The sequence below is a fragment of the Octodon degus genome, unplaced genomic scaffold, assembly GCF_000260255.1.
Source record: "Octodon degus isolate 3935 unplaced genomic scaffold, OctDeg1.0 scaffold00072, whole genome shotgun sequence".
Lineage (NCBI taxonomy): Eukaryota > Metazoa > Chordata > Mammalia > Rodentia > Octodontidae > Octodon > Octodon degus.
In genome coordinates this window covers 7492456-7505224 of record NW_004524648.1, presented here as the reverse complement: position 1 = coordinate 7505224, position 12769 = coordinate 7492456, and the positions used below count along the sequence as shown (strand labels likewise).

General features: G+C 38.9%; 1 protein-coding gene across 6 annotated transcripts in view; it reads right to left on the bottom strand.

The window, feature by feature from the left end:
• The window catches only part of Nf1 (neurofibromin 1), a 307973-nt gene that overhangs the window by 9267 nt on the left and 285937 nt on the right, over positions 1–12769 (bottom strand). For all 6 annotated transcript variants that reach the window (XR_002821949.1, XM_004635435.2, XM_023719976.1 and 3 more), the window contains 6 exons: positions 11197–11319; positions 10688–10818; positions 10066–10166; positions 8684–8826; positions 7951–7997; positions 6660–6876 (listed from right to left, as the gene is read on the bottom strand). Coding sequence is in view for 5 of the 6 variants with exons in the window: in XM_004635435.2 (XP_004635492.1) it covers positions 6660–6876; positions 7951–7997; positions 8684–8826; positions 10066–10166; positions 10688–10818; positions 11197–11319 (762 nt within the window). In the remaining variant the exon portion in view is untranslated. The remainder of the gene's footprint in view (positions 1–6659; positions 6877–7950; positions 7998–8683; positions 8827–10065; positions 10167–10687; positions 10819–11196; positions 11320–12769) is intronic.

The following is a 12769-nucleotide window of genomic DNA, read 5'->3' as shown; positions in this document are numbered from 1 at the left end:
TGTGCTTTGCTTAGCTTGTTCTAAGTAGGTGCTTTAGACCACTGAGCCATCTCACCAGCCCGAGATGGTCTTTTAAGAAAAAAAAGGGTAAAAAAACCAACCAAATAATCTTTGTGAAGAATTTTTGCACACAGGTAAAATAATTACTATATAAATTAAGATGTATCTAATACCTGAAATACAAAGGACTAAGTGATATACTTAAAGGTATATTAGAATGTTGGACTCAAAATTGTAAAATTACTACAGCTAATGTAAATAAGCACAAAATATAATAAATATTAGAAGAAAAGTTAAGTAGTGACTATAGCTTGTTCTTAATGCTAAACACTCAAGGAGAAATTAAATATATATTTTAAAAACTTTGTAGTTTGAGACAAATATACAAAATTCTAATTTGTAAGAATTTCAAAGTCAGGCATGGTGGCATATGCCTATAAGCCTAGCATGCAGGAGGATGGCCATAAGTTCCAATCCAGCTGGGGCTACGTAACTGAGTTCAAAGCCAGCCTGTACCACATCAAGAGACCCTGCCTCAAATTAAACAAACAAACAAACAAACAAACAAACAAGCTGCCAAGAATGGTAGTTCACAGCTGCAGTCCCAACTACTTGGAAGGCTGAGGCAGGAGGATTTAAGTTCGAGGCCAGCCTGGGCAATTTAGTGAGGCCCCATTGCTCTGCTCCCACCAAAAAAACCCAACCAACCAACCAACCAACCAACCAAACAACGGGGTGGGCGAGTGGGTAGGGCTGGCAATGTAGGTCAGTGAGCCCTGGGTACATAGGATGTAAGAATTCAAAACCATTTTTTAACAAAATGGGCTTTCACCAATTGTTAGCTCTTTTTTCTGTCTAGGTTTAATATTCCTATACCTAATTACAGAAGAAAAAATAATTCTTAATAAACATAAGTGTGTCTCATTTTTCTTTTTTAGTATTTAGGGCTAACTAGTGAGTATATACCTTTTCTTAAATAAAAGTGACAGAACAGATACCCAGCTCTAATGTCTAAGATTGGCTTTACTTATTTTTTTGTAGCTTAAAAGGGTTTGCTCAAACCACACACATGTCCTGCTTTCTCTCTATTCACTATCCCTTGAGTTCCTTGGTACCCTGTTGTTTCAGTGCAGAGACTACAGCTTCAATGTTCAGGAGAGGCATGTGCAGCCCCTCGCTGGCTGACGCAGGACACACAGGCCAGTGCTTCCCATAAGCCCCAGCCTCGTGGAGTAGCGGCTCTGTTAGCTCCTCTGCAGGGACTGCAAGTGAAGCCTCATGCCATGTGCCCAGGCTGGGTGCGGGGTACACGGCATCTCATGCAGGGGATAAGGGAGGAGTACCTTGACAAGGGAGAAGCTGCATGAGAACTGCAGCCTTAGAGCAAGGCAGAGGAGCTTCGCCACAGAACGGAAGAAAGCGCACAGTAAGTGAGGTCCAGGATGTTAAAAAGGCAAATACGATTAGATATGGGTAATTACTACGCTCTCTGGTTTTCACGGATCTGGTTTTTGTTACTGAGCTCTGACCATTAGTTTCCTAAATACTATATTATGTAAATAAATGTAACTTACAGTTTTACAGATGATTAGTTTTACATCTGTTTTGAGACAGAGTTTCACTATGTAGTTCAGGCTTGCCTTGAATTTGAAGTGATGCTCCTGCCTCAGCCTCCCAAGTGCTGGGATTATAGGCATGAGCCATCAAGTCTGGCTCTTTTACTAGAATTAAGAATTCTAATTTAGTTGGGGTTATAGCTCAGTGGTACAGCACCTACTGGGCAAATACAAGGTCCCGAGTTTGAGTCCCAGTACCACAAAAACAAAACAACAACAATAACAAAACAAAAAAAAAGAAAGAATTTTTGGGGTCGGGGAGACGGCTCAGTAGGATAAGCGCTTCACTGGCAAACGCAAGGATCTGAGTTCAATCCCCAGTTCCAGAAAAAAAAAAAAAAAAAATTTAAAAAAGAAAAGAAAGAATTTTACCTTAAATCAAGAACTAAATTTTGGGGCCGGGGAGATGGCTCAGTAGAATAAGCACTTCCCTGGCAAGCACAAGGGCCTGAGTTCAATCCCCGGTTCCGCCAAAAAAACCCCCCAAAAACCAAAACTAAATTCAAACATATGATAAAAAATTAGCAGAAGTTACACACAAGTAATTGCTCAATCAAAATTATTTTTATCCAGGCTGGGTGTGGTGGTGCACACCTGTGATCTCAGCATTCCAGAGGCTGAGACAGGAAGATCGCTGTGAGTCTGAGTGCAGTTGGGGCTGCAGCGTGAGTTCAAGGCCAGCCTGAGCTGCATGATGAAACCCTGTCTCACTAAGGTAAAAACAAATCCAAAAAACCCAGAAACATCCTCCCTAAATACAGGATAATAAAGGGGGAAAAAAAATCAAAGAAAAGGTTTGTTGGTATCTTGAGCATTTATTTATTTAAAGATAGGGTCTCACGATGTAGCCCAGGCTGGCCTTGAACTCACAGCAATCCTCCTACCTCAACCTCCAGAGTACTGGGACTACTGGTGTGTTTCCCACCCTGCCCAGCCCCTTAGGTAGTTCTTTATTTTATTATTTTATTTGTTTAAGCTTGTCTTTTAAAACACTAAAATCTGTATAGTATCAGATATTCTAAGTGGCCTAAAGATAGAGGCCTCTTAAGTTTTTTTTTTTTTTAAGGAGACAGTTACTTTAAATGTAGTAAACATGTTAGGGATACTGATGGCTGAGAGTTAAATTTAGAGAAACAGTTGGGAGAGAAGGTCCCTCCACACAAACAGCTATCAGCAGTATTGGCTTAGGATACTTAGGAAAGCTAGCAGACCTTCCCCCCTCTCTGGAGGGATGTCTACATTATAGTGCAAGGGGGAAGAATGGGTGTCAGGTGTGCATGGAGCCTTTTAAATAAAGTGGAAGTGAATCTGAAACACAGAACAACTAGTTGTTCTAGAAAAATCTGTGCTCTAATACTATCTCCAAAATGACATAAAAGAAAAAAAATTAAGAAGTTTTTCTTAGTATAAAACACTGAAACAAATCATAGGCTTGTTTTTGTAAAAAAACAAAAAAAAAAACACAACAAAACATAGTTCTCACATTTTGAGGTAAAAACTGTGTCATAAAATTTTTGCCACAATTACCGACTCTTCTAAAATACTCCCTTTTTTGGGCTGGTGAGATGGCTCAGTGGTCTAAAGCACCTACTTAGAACAAGCTTAGCAAAGCACAGGGACCGAGGTTCAATCCCCCAGCACCACATGCCAGCCAGCCCCGCCCCCTGGTGGGCTGAGCTGGCCACACACACACACAAATAAATAAATAAAATTAAAAAAAAATAAAAAAAAAATAAAATACTCCCTTTGAAGTATTAGAATAATTTACATACAAGGCACAATATGGCAAGTATCACAGGCTAGAGGTCAAAATAGTTTTGTGCACAGTTTATCATCTTTATAATTGAGAGCTCTCAGAGGCAGGCCGCTCCCTGCAGAGTAAACAATGAGTATCGTAAGATAAATATCTGGAATTCTGATTATTTTCTACAGAGCACTGCATTATGTATCTTCTACTTAAAACGAAAAGGACTTATATATGTACTCAGAATTTGTTAAGCAACATGGGTCACAAAACCAAATCAAAACACCAAAACCTGAAATGTTGAGATTCATGGACAAAAACTGTCAAATCCTGGGTGAAAAGAACCTCTTTCATCTTTAAATGGCCCAGAGTGACTAAAGTACACCTACTAAAAAGGTGTTCAAATGCTTATTGAATTAAACCATAAAAATATTGGGAGATCCTAACAAATATAAAGTAGGGGGGGGAAAGAAAAAGAAAAAAGAAGAAAAAAAATGGGGCTGGTTAGATAGCTCAGGGGACTAAAGCATCTGCTTAGGCAAGCTTAGGGAAGCGTGGGGACTGCAGTTCGATCCCTGGCACCAAATGCCTGGCCAGCCTCCAGAGTAGGCTGAGCTGGCCAGAAGGACATAGTGGTGTTTGCCTATAATCCCAGCACTGGGGAGGCTGAAAGCAGGAGGATCACCATGAGTCTGAGCTGCGTAGTGAGACTGTATAACAATCAAATATGTATAAACAAATAAATAAATAAATAAAAATTTAATACTTTGGGACTAATTTGATCTATTTAATGTCTCTTCAATATATACAAAATTGGAGCTGGAGGTCTAAGCACCTGCCTGGCAAGTGTAAGGACTGGGTTCGATCCCTGGTACCATGAAGCCATGCTGGCCCTGGAACCCTAGGTGTGCTGTGCTGGTTACTGAAACTGGGCGTGGTGGTGCACATCTGTAATCCCAGCACTGGCGAGACTGAGACAGGATTGTTATGAGTCCAAGCCTGAGCAGCCAGGCCCCATACCAAATAATAAATAAAAAAACTAAGGGCTGGGGAGAGAGCTCAGTGGAGTAAGTACTTGTCTGGCAAGTACAAGGTCCTGAGTTTGATCCTTGGTACCACCAAAAAAAAAAAAAAAAACCAAACAACTAAATAAAAAATGATTACTACTACTACTACTACTACTACTACTACTACTACTACTACTACAACATACAAAATATATGTAATTCTATCTGGATTTTTTTTTTTTTTTTTGTACCAGGAATCAAACTCAGGACACCTTGTGCTTGCCAGGCAGGCACTGTGCCGTTGAGCTATATCCTAGGCCCTCTATCTAGACCTTTATTCTGATACACTTGCTCTTTTAAAAGAGGACAAAGGGAGACTGCACTTGAAATGGGTATGAAGCACTCAGTGACTTTTAAGTAGACCTCTGCTCATCAGCTGGAAAAGCCACTCATGGCTTGGGCTTCTCCAACAAATAGTCCAATAAATAAGGTTTTTTTTTTTTTTTTTTTAAGTAGGTGGTCAGGTTTTGTTTTTCTAGTACTAATTCTAGCTCTTCGGATTATGTTTAGCTCAGGAGCACTGGGTGGGGGAGGAAGCTCAGTATGAAAGCCCTGGGTTCAACCCTTGGTACTATAAAATCACTGCCATCATAAAACTGACTTTTTAAAACACCATTTCAGCAGCTTAAAAGGCTAAAGCTTGGTCAAAGGGAACCAAATTTTTAAAATGAGAGAACCATATAGACAAAATCCACGTGTGTGTGTGTGTGTGTGTGTGTGTGTGTGTGTGTGTGTGTGTTGCTGGAGTCTGAATGTATGGGAGGCAAGTGCTTTACTACTGAGCTATTTTTATAGCTGTGATAAACTTTTATGGTTGAAAGCTATACATAAAAATTAAAGCAGAAAATAGGGAGTGCTACAGGAGGAAAGGACTGGTAGGTTTAGGTCAAGGCAGACAGGAGTAATGAGCTAGAAATGAATGAAGTACCGAATGAAGAGAAGAAAAGGAAAAAAAAGGACATGAGAGAAATGTGGGAAGGCAGTTAAGTGTGGTATAAAGAAGACTTGCCTTGGCTATCTATATACAAGAACTGTGCGCTAAGGCAGTTAGTGCTCCTAATACTCCATCTCCCCACTGAATGTAACACTGTAAGTAAATTACCAGTATGGTGCTCTAGCTCAAAATGCTAAGGGTTTATGGGAGGGGGATGGGTGTGCATGGAGAGAATTCAATTAGTTATACTATCTGGAAGAAAGTAAATTTAAAGTTTTGCCCTGGTCTGAATAGCTGAAATGCTGACAATGGGGCAGGACCACTGGCAAAGCCTAGGGCAGTGCTTTCCAAACCAAATCACCTGCAGTGTAACACATTCACTACTGGCTGGGCTTTGCCCACGGAGAGCCATGTGTTGAAGGCCTGGGACAAGGCATCGCCATCTGCCTTTGGCACTGCCTTTTCTTGTCTCTCCCTCTTTTGTGGTATTGGGCATCGAACCTAGTAACTTCACACTGAGCTATGTACACTCTGTTCACTGTATACTCTTTGTACATTTTACAAGGAGCTCTTTCCTTCTTTTTTTTTTTTGGCAGCACCTGGGATTGAACTTGGGACCTTTTGCTTGCCTGGCAGGCACTTACACCACTGAGCTATCTCCCCAGCTCAGCTCTTTTCTAAATAGAAAACATAAGCCTAATAGCTTTCCTTCCTTGTCCACTGTCATCTCAACACGCATAGCATCATTGATTGCTAACACTTCTGGCGTTCAGTTATATGAAGTCATTCCCTCTGACAACAATAAGCCCAGAGCCCTGTTGGTGCTTATCACAGTTCCACCCCAGCTTGTTACTTAATCCCAGATCCTCAGGCTGGTCTATGGGTTGTTCCTGGCAGCAAGTAAGTAGTGAACCGTTAGACTTTATATGTTTTTTGATATAGTATGCCTTATCAGAAAGACAGAAGCTTTTAGGACACTGTTTGCATGGCTAGTAAGGGAATGGTAGTTCTATTCACTGACAGGGGAATGCAGCTTCGGTTGTTTTTCTTGCCCAACTCTAAAAACTTATCCATCTTGGAATCCCTGTTTGTGACTACTAGAGACATTTTGCTCTTTGGAAAGTAGAAAACTTTACAGAGAAACAACATTCACTTCAGTTACAAAGTAAAGATGAAATGTAAGATGACCCTCATGAGAAAAAGGAACAAAATCTGCTATAATCTAATCACAAGGGAATTTCTAATGTTGGCATCTTAATAATATTGCTCAAAGTTATATAAAGACCACATTTACTAACCTGGGGAATGCTGGGAAGTTGCAAGTGAGGTCATGGAATTAGAGAGGTTAAGGTTGGCAGTGATACTAAGCTGGCTCTGCAGTGCAGGAGGGTAAGGAGATGTGGGTGTCAGGAGGGACTCCTCACTGGTTTCTTCATCAATTCCAGGCAAGTACGTGTCAATCAAGGCATCAAGAAATTTAACAATAAGCTCAGCATAGTCTGGGATTTGTGTTTGCTGTAATGGAAAATAGGAAATTATTTTAGCTCCACTCTTTTTTAATCCCCTTTGAAGCCAAAAAAAGATTTAACTCCATTTTTGTTTTGGGCTTAATTTATTGTTTTTTTCCTTTATCTTAGAGATCATTTAAAAAAGGGATGGGGTAATACTTATTGACTGCCATAGGACTTAAACCTGGTAATTTTATTCAGCTTAATGCTTCCAGATGAACTTTTCTGAAAGCCATGTGCAGACAGACTACATGCTGAGACAATACAATCATCAGGAATGAGGTCTAGCCAATTTTCCAAAACAGAGAGAATGAACAGAACATCATCATTCCAAATGCTATTTAGATTCCTCTAACTGGATGCTATGAAGGGCTCAGAGGGTTATGGCATTCTAAGTACAAAAACTGCTGCATGATACACTTCTTTCTGTGACTTCAGGCCTATTCTTTTAGTGACCACCTGGCATATCAAGAGGTTTAATACTCCTGTATCTAGGACACTGTGCTAGGAACCAAAGGGAGAAGATACAGAAGTCCTGCCTTCAAGAAAGTTTAATGAATTTGGAGGAAGCATATAAAGAGAAAGTAATTAAACATATAAATAGCACTATTATCAGCTAATGCCACCCCCCCAGAGATTAATGAATCTAGTAAAATACCACTGAATGTAGAATTATCAAATACACAAGAGTCTGTGGGTAGAAAAGTTTTACACAGATTTATCACACCTTTCTGTGAAAAAAATAAAAGGAGCTGCTTTTATAAAAAATAATGTATTATTAAAGATGCTTTTTTTTTTTTTTTTGAGACAAGAGTCTCGTTATGTAGTTCAGGCTGGCCTTCAATTTAAAATGATCTTCCTGCCTCCGCCTCCCTGAGCGCTAGGATTACAGGTGTGCACCACCATGCCTGACTGATGTTACCTTTTAGGAGAAACCTTGTGCTGAAAAACTTTTTCTGAAAATGTGCATTTTGTGAGTTGTTACTCTGGTTTTCAGTACAGTATACATTCTTAAAGCAGGAATATTAACATGGATAAAAACTTTTGTTTTGTTGAATATAAGAGAAAAATGTTTTTATACCTTTGAAAAGGGTCCTGCAAACCGCCACAAGCCATTAAAACCAAAACCTGAAACAAATGAAATGTCATTCTTGTAAGAGACACAGTATCTTTTAATGGCAATAGAAATTAAGTTGTATAGTTGATTTATAAAGCCTAGGCCAGGGATATAGCTCAGCAACATAGGCACCTGCCCGGCAAGTGTAAGGTTCTGAATTCCACTCAGGTATGAAAAAATAAAAGAAAGCAAACCTATGAACACAATGAAAACATTTTAGAATGAGCGTCAAAGTAGACTAAAACTTACTTAAAACAGATTCAGTATAAAACCTATTTTATTTTTTGTATTTAGGACAGGGTCTATAGGGTCTCACTGCATATATCAGACTGGTAGTATCCTCCTGTTTACAGCCTCCCAAGCGCTGGGACTACAGGCGTGTGCCACCACGCCCAGTCTCAACTGAGATCTCAGCTGCATGGGGGCGAGGCTGGTACCGCAGGCCCAGAGATCAAACTCCTGGCCCCTGCATCTGCCGAAGGAGGCCCTTTAATCTGCTGAGCTATTTGCCCAGCCCTAAAACTATATTTTAATAAGGCTGTCAAGCAGTTATAATAAATAGTATAATTATGGGAAACTACATATGGAGAGAGAAGTCTGAACAAGCCTATCCCTGATAAAGAATTCTGGAGTAGTGCATCCTACAACAGTGCATATGCTAGCAAGCTCCCCCGTCATCCTTCTCTTGATAATTTACTTTGCAGGTAAGATGTCTGGTATTGTGGTGGGGATTCCTCATGGTATACCACACTTTGCACGATTCCATGGATTGGATTTAACAAATTTGGATCTTGGCATAATGACAACAAAGTGTTGATCTTAGAGTCCAACAAATTGTGCCTAAAAAATAAAAATCAACAGAGAAATATTTTAGAGGATAATCAGCGAAAACAATATATGGAAAAACAGAACAATGTGGCAGAATTAAAGGGACCTGAATGCTAACTTTCTCTGTGGGGTGTGTGAGTGCTCGCTTTTTGGCTTACCTTTTGTTTTTAGTCACCAGGAAAAATATAAACAGAAACAATATATTGCAAATGCTTATTCAAGACAAGCTTGGCTTCTTGCCTGTTAGCACACTTTCAGATCATTTCTTTCTGCTGTCTGCTGATTTGTACTCAGGGAGTCAAGATTAAATTTAATGAGTGCTTAATAAACGCTCAATCAGATTTTTATGATGGAAGGCAAAATTAGGTTGGACAGGTAAGAATAACCATCCAATGAAATATTGGGAAGAAATTAATTACTTTTAATCTGGCTGTGCTCATTAAAAAGAACTAGGATCTACTTACATAAAATCTGAAAAATTCATACTGCAATTAACCAAAAATAAAATAATCATGCTGTAGAGAAGGTCTCAATTGGAACAAAATACTCCAATTTTCTTTGGGCTATTTAAATTGATTTTTTTTTTTTTTTTTTTCAGACAGAGTCTCACTATGTAGCCCAGCTGACCGTGAATCCACAATAATCCTCTGGCCTCAGCCTTCCAAGGGCTGGGATTTGGGCGTGGGCCTCCCCTCCACATCAAGCAGGCTATTTAAATTTGAACACGGAGGCTGTGGTGTGAAAAGGGAGTAAAATTTACTTCTCAAATAGGAGTTTAGTTTCAATTTCATTGATTTGTAGGTAAGTACACTCTACTAAAAAGAAAACCAAAACAGGACGGGTTTGCAGGTTTAAATACAGCGATCTATCATTTGCTCCTACATGAGAAAAATGAACAGTGCTCATCACTGTAAGATACTTACATAAATCAACCAGACCAGAAAAAGAAGTTTTTCCCGATAGGTTAAAACTAGTTTTAGCCACCATTGAACCCACTGTATTTCTGCTTTTTTTGGTGCTGGGGGTCAAAAGTGGGGCCTTGTGCATCCTGAGAACACACTCTATCACTGAGCTACAATCGCAGTGTGCTTAAGCCACTATCTTTAAGCTAAAAATAGCTACCACACTCTCTCATTTTGCTATTTTTGCATCTAGTGAACAGTATTGTCTAATACATTTCCTTAATACTTTACAAAACATTTGACGTAAGATGGGTATAAAGGCTAATTAAATAAAGGAGGAGATACTTACACAACAGGAAACACTTTGGGGAACACGACACTGGCCTCTGCTAAATATTCATACAGAATTCGTTGATCAAATTCATCCGTGGTATATTTTACCAGCGTTGCCTGCCAAGATGCAAAAAACAAACGAAGAACATCTTTGTTTTGTGATTGAACTATCATCTGTTTTGGTGAGAAGCACAAGACAATCTTCCTTTCATGTTTTTGACATTTAAAGAGGAAGAAGGGATAAAGGAAGGGGAAGGGAAGGGACTGGGGAAAAAAAGAAAAGCCAAAATGTATTATGGGCTAGACACAGTGGTGCATGCCTGTAACCACAGCACTTGGGAGGCTGAGGCAGGATGATCGCTGTGAGTTCAAGGCCAGCCTGAACTACATAGGGAGCCCCTATCTCAAACAAATTCCTTCTGATGAATTATATGTTTTTTTTTTTTTTTTTTGGCAGAACTGGGGATTGAACTCAGACCCTTGCGTTTGCCATGGAAGCGCTTATTCCACTGAGCCATCTCCCCAGCCCTGAATTATATATATCTAAAATGCACCAATAAAATTTTCAAATTTTTGAAAGAGTAGAATGGTATATAAATATCACTTGGGAAAATCCTCAAAAAAGAGAAAATCCTTACTAGAACAGTAAGAAGAAGTGCTTGGATCTTCGGATCAGTAAGTACTTCTTCATCCAAAAGAACATTCGATTCAGACACTGAAACTTTACGTAAATGTGGGTGCTGCTGTGATGACGAAACCCTCTGCGTTTCTGCAGTATGACATGGATGAACAAGATCAGCTACATTAACATAACATTGGATAGTCACTGCACCTAAAGCGCGTCAAGGTTCTAAAATTTAATGGCATTCTCGTATACTTTAAACATCAAAATAAATATACAGAATTACTATTCACCTATGCAGAATTTTTCTAGCTATTTATAATACTGTATATCACACATCTGATGACTTTTTGCACAGGTTTCAGGATACATACTTTAAGAACTGCAGAATTTATCTTCTGAAGAACAAATGCTTCTATACAGCATTCTAAAGATTTAATACTTGGCTAACAGTCAATGTGGATTTGAGGTACTCTTTCACCTTACTGTCAATGACACAAATCAATTATTCACTTTGTTTCTCACCCATTTCATAATCAGTTTCTGCTACTCTTCTCATTTTGGGGGGTGTTGTAATCCCTGATTCCATTTCTTGCCTTTTAGGAGCCTTTGTGTCTGATATCAAATGATCAAAACTTTTCCTTGTTCCTAAAATAAAAGTAACAGAATATAGAAATTCACTATTGTGTCTATGATAAAGAGCATACTAAAAGAAAAGGTTTGGACATAAAAGAGTTTAAGCGTTCATGAAAAGGTCCCCCAAAACTCAAAACACTACAGCAGTTTCTCTCGTTTATTCTCTGTCTTCTGAAAGGGATACTTTTCTGTTTTAGAACAGGAGCACCTTACTGGCCCTAATGAAACTAAGATTACACTCAACTACATTGTAGGTAAACCAAGGTCTACTAAAAAGTACAAGTATTGATAATAAATATAAAGGGGTATGTGCTGTTTAATAGCAAAGATCAGTTATATCAGAATAGTCTTTTTAATTTAAGAAATTCTGTTGACACCAAGAGCTAGTCTTTAGCATAAATGTAGTTAAAAATTAGTTTGGTTTTAATTTTTCAAGCTTTGAGCAAACAACATGGGGCCAGGGATATAGCTCAGTGGCATAAGCGCCTGCTGGGTAAGTGCAAGGTCCTGAGTTTGATCCCTGGTACAGCCAAAAAAAAAAAAAAAAAAAGAGAAAGAGAAAACAACATGCATGCCTGAAAACACCAAGGAACAGGTATGTGGGAGATGCTTAAAAATCCTGGCTTTGAGTTTCTTCAAGCATGTATCACACTAATATTTAAGTTTCTTTCTCTTAAAGTACAAATATCAAAATTGGATTATTTGAAATTTATGTATTTTTATTCTTTACATTCAAAAACTTCTCATTCCTATTAGAACAGCTCTTGGGGGAAAAAATTTGACCAATTACAAGTTTTGTTGGTATCATTCTGGTTCTGATTAGAGCCCTCATGAACACCTTCACTATCTTCACAAGGCCTTCTGAAGCAGAAGGTCAGAGACAGGCCTTGTTTTATTTACCATTTTGAGATAAAACTAAAATTTCAAGGCCAGCCAGATATCTCAGTGAACTAAAGCACTTGCTTAGGCGGAGTGCAGTGGCTGGGTTTGATCCCCATCACACCATGCCGGCCCTGCCCCCAGGGTGTGCTGAGACTGGGTGTGGTGGCATCTGCAGTGCTTGGGAGGCTGAAAACAAGAGAATCACTATGAGTGCAATCTACATAGTGAGACCCTGTAGACCCTGCAGACCCTGTACCAAATACATTAAAAAAAACCACACACCTAAAATTTCAACCTGTAAGAAAAAAAATCTAGCATAGCTCTAACATTTAAAAAAGGTAGAATTGAGTCAAATATAATAATCTGATAACTGAACACTTTAAAAATAGTTTTATTAGCCTAAAGTACAAATACGAATACATATTTGTAATAGTCATAAATATCAAGGTCAAAGGATCTAGTCCAGCCTCTTCATTTCTTGAAAAGAGGAGTACAGGAGCCATTAAATAGGTCTCCTGAGGTCACATGACCAAGGATCCAGTTAATGGTCAGAATGAAAATGAGGTTCATGTTTTATGTA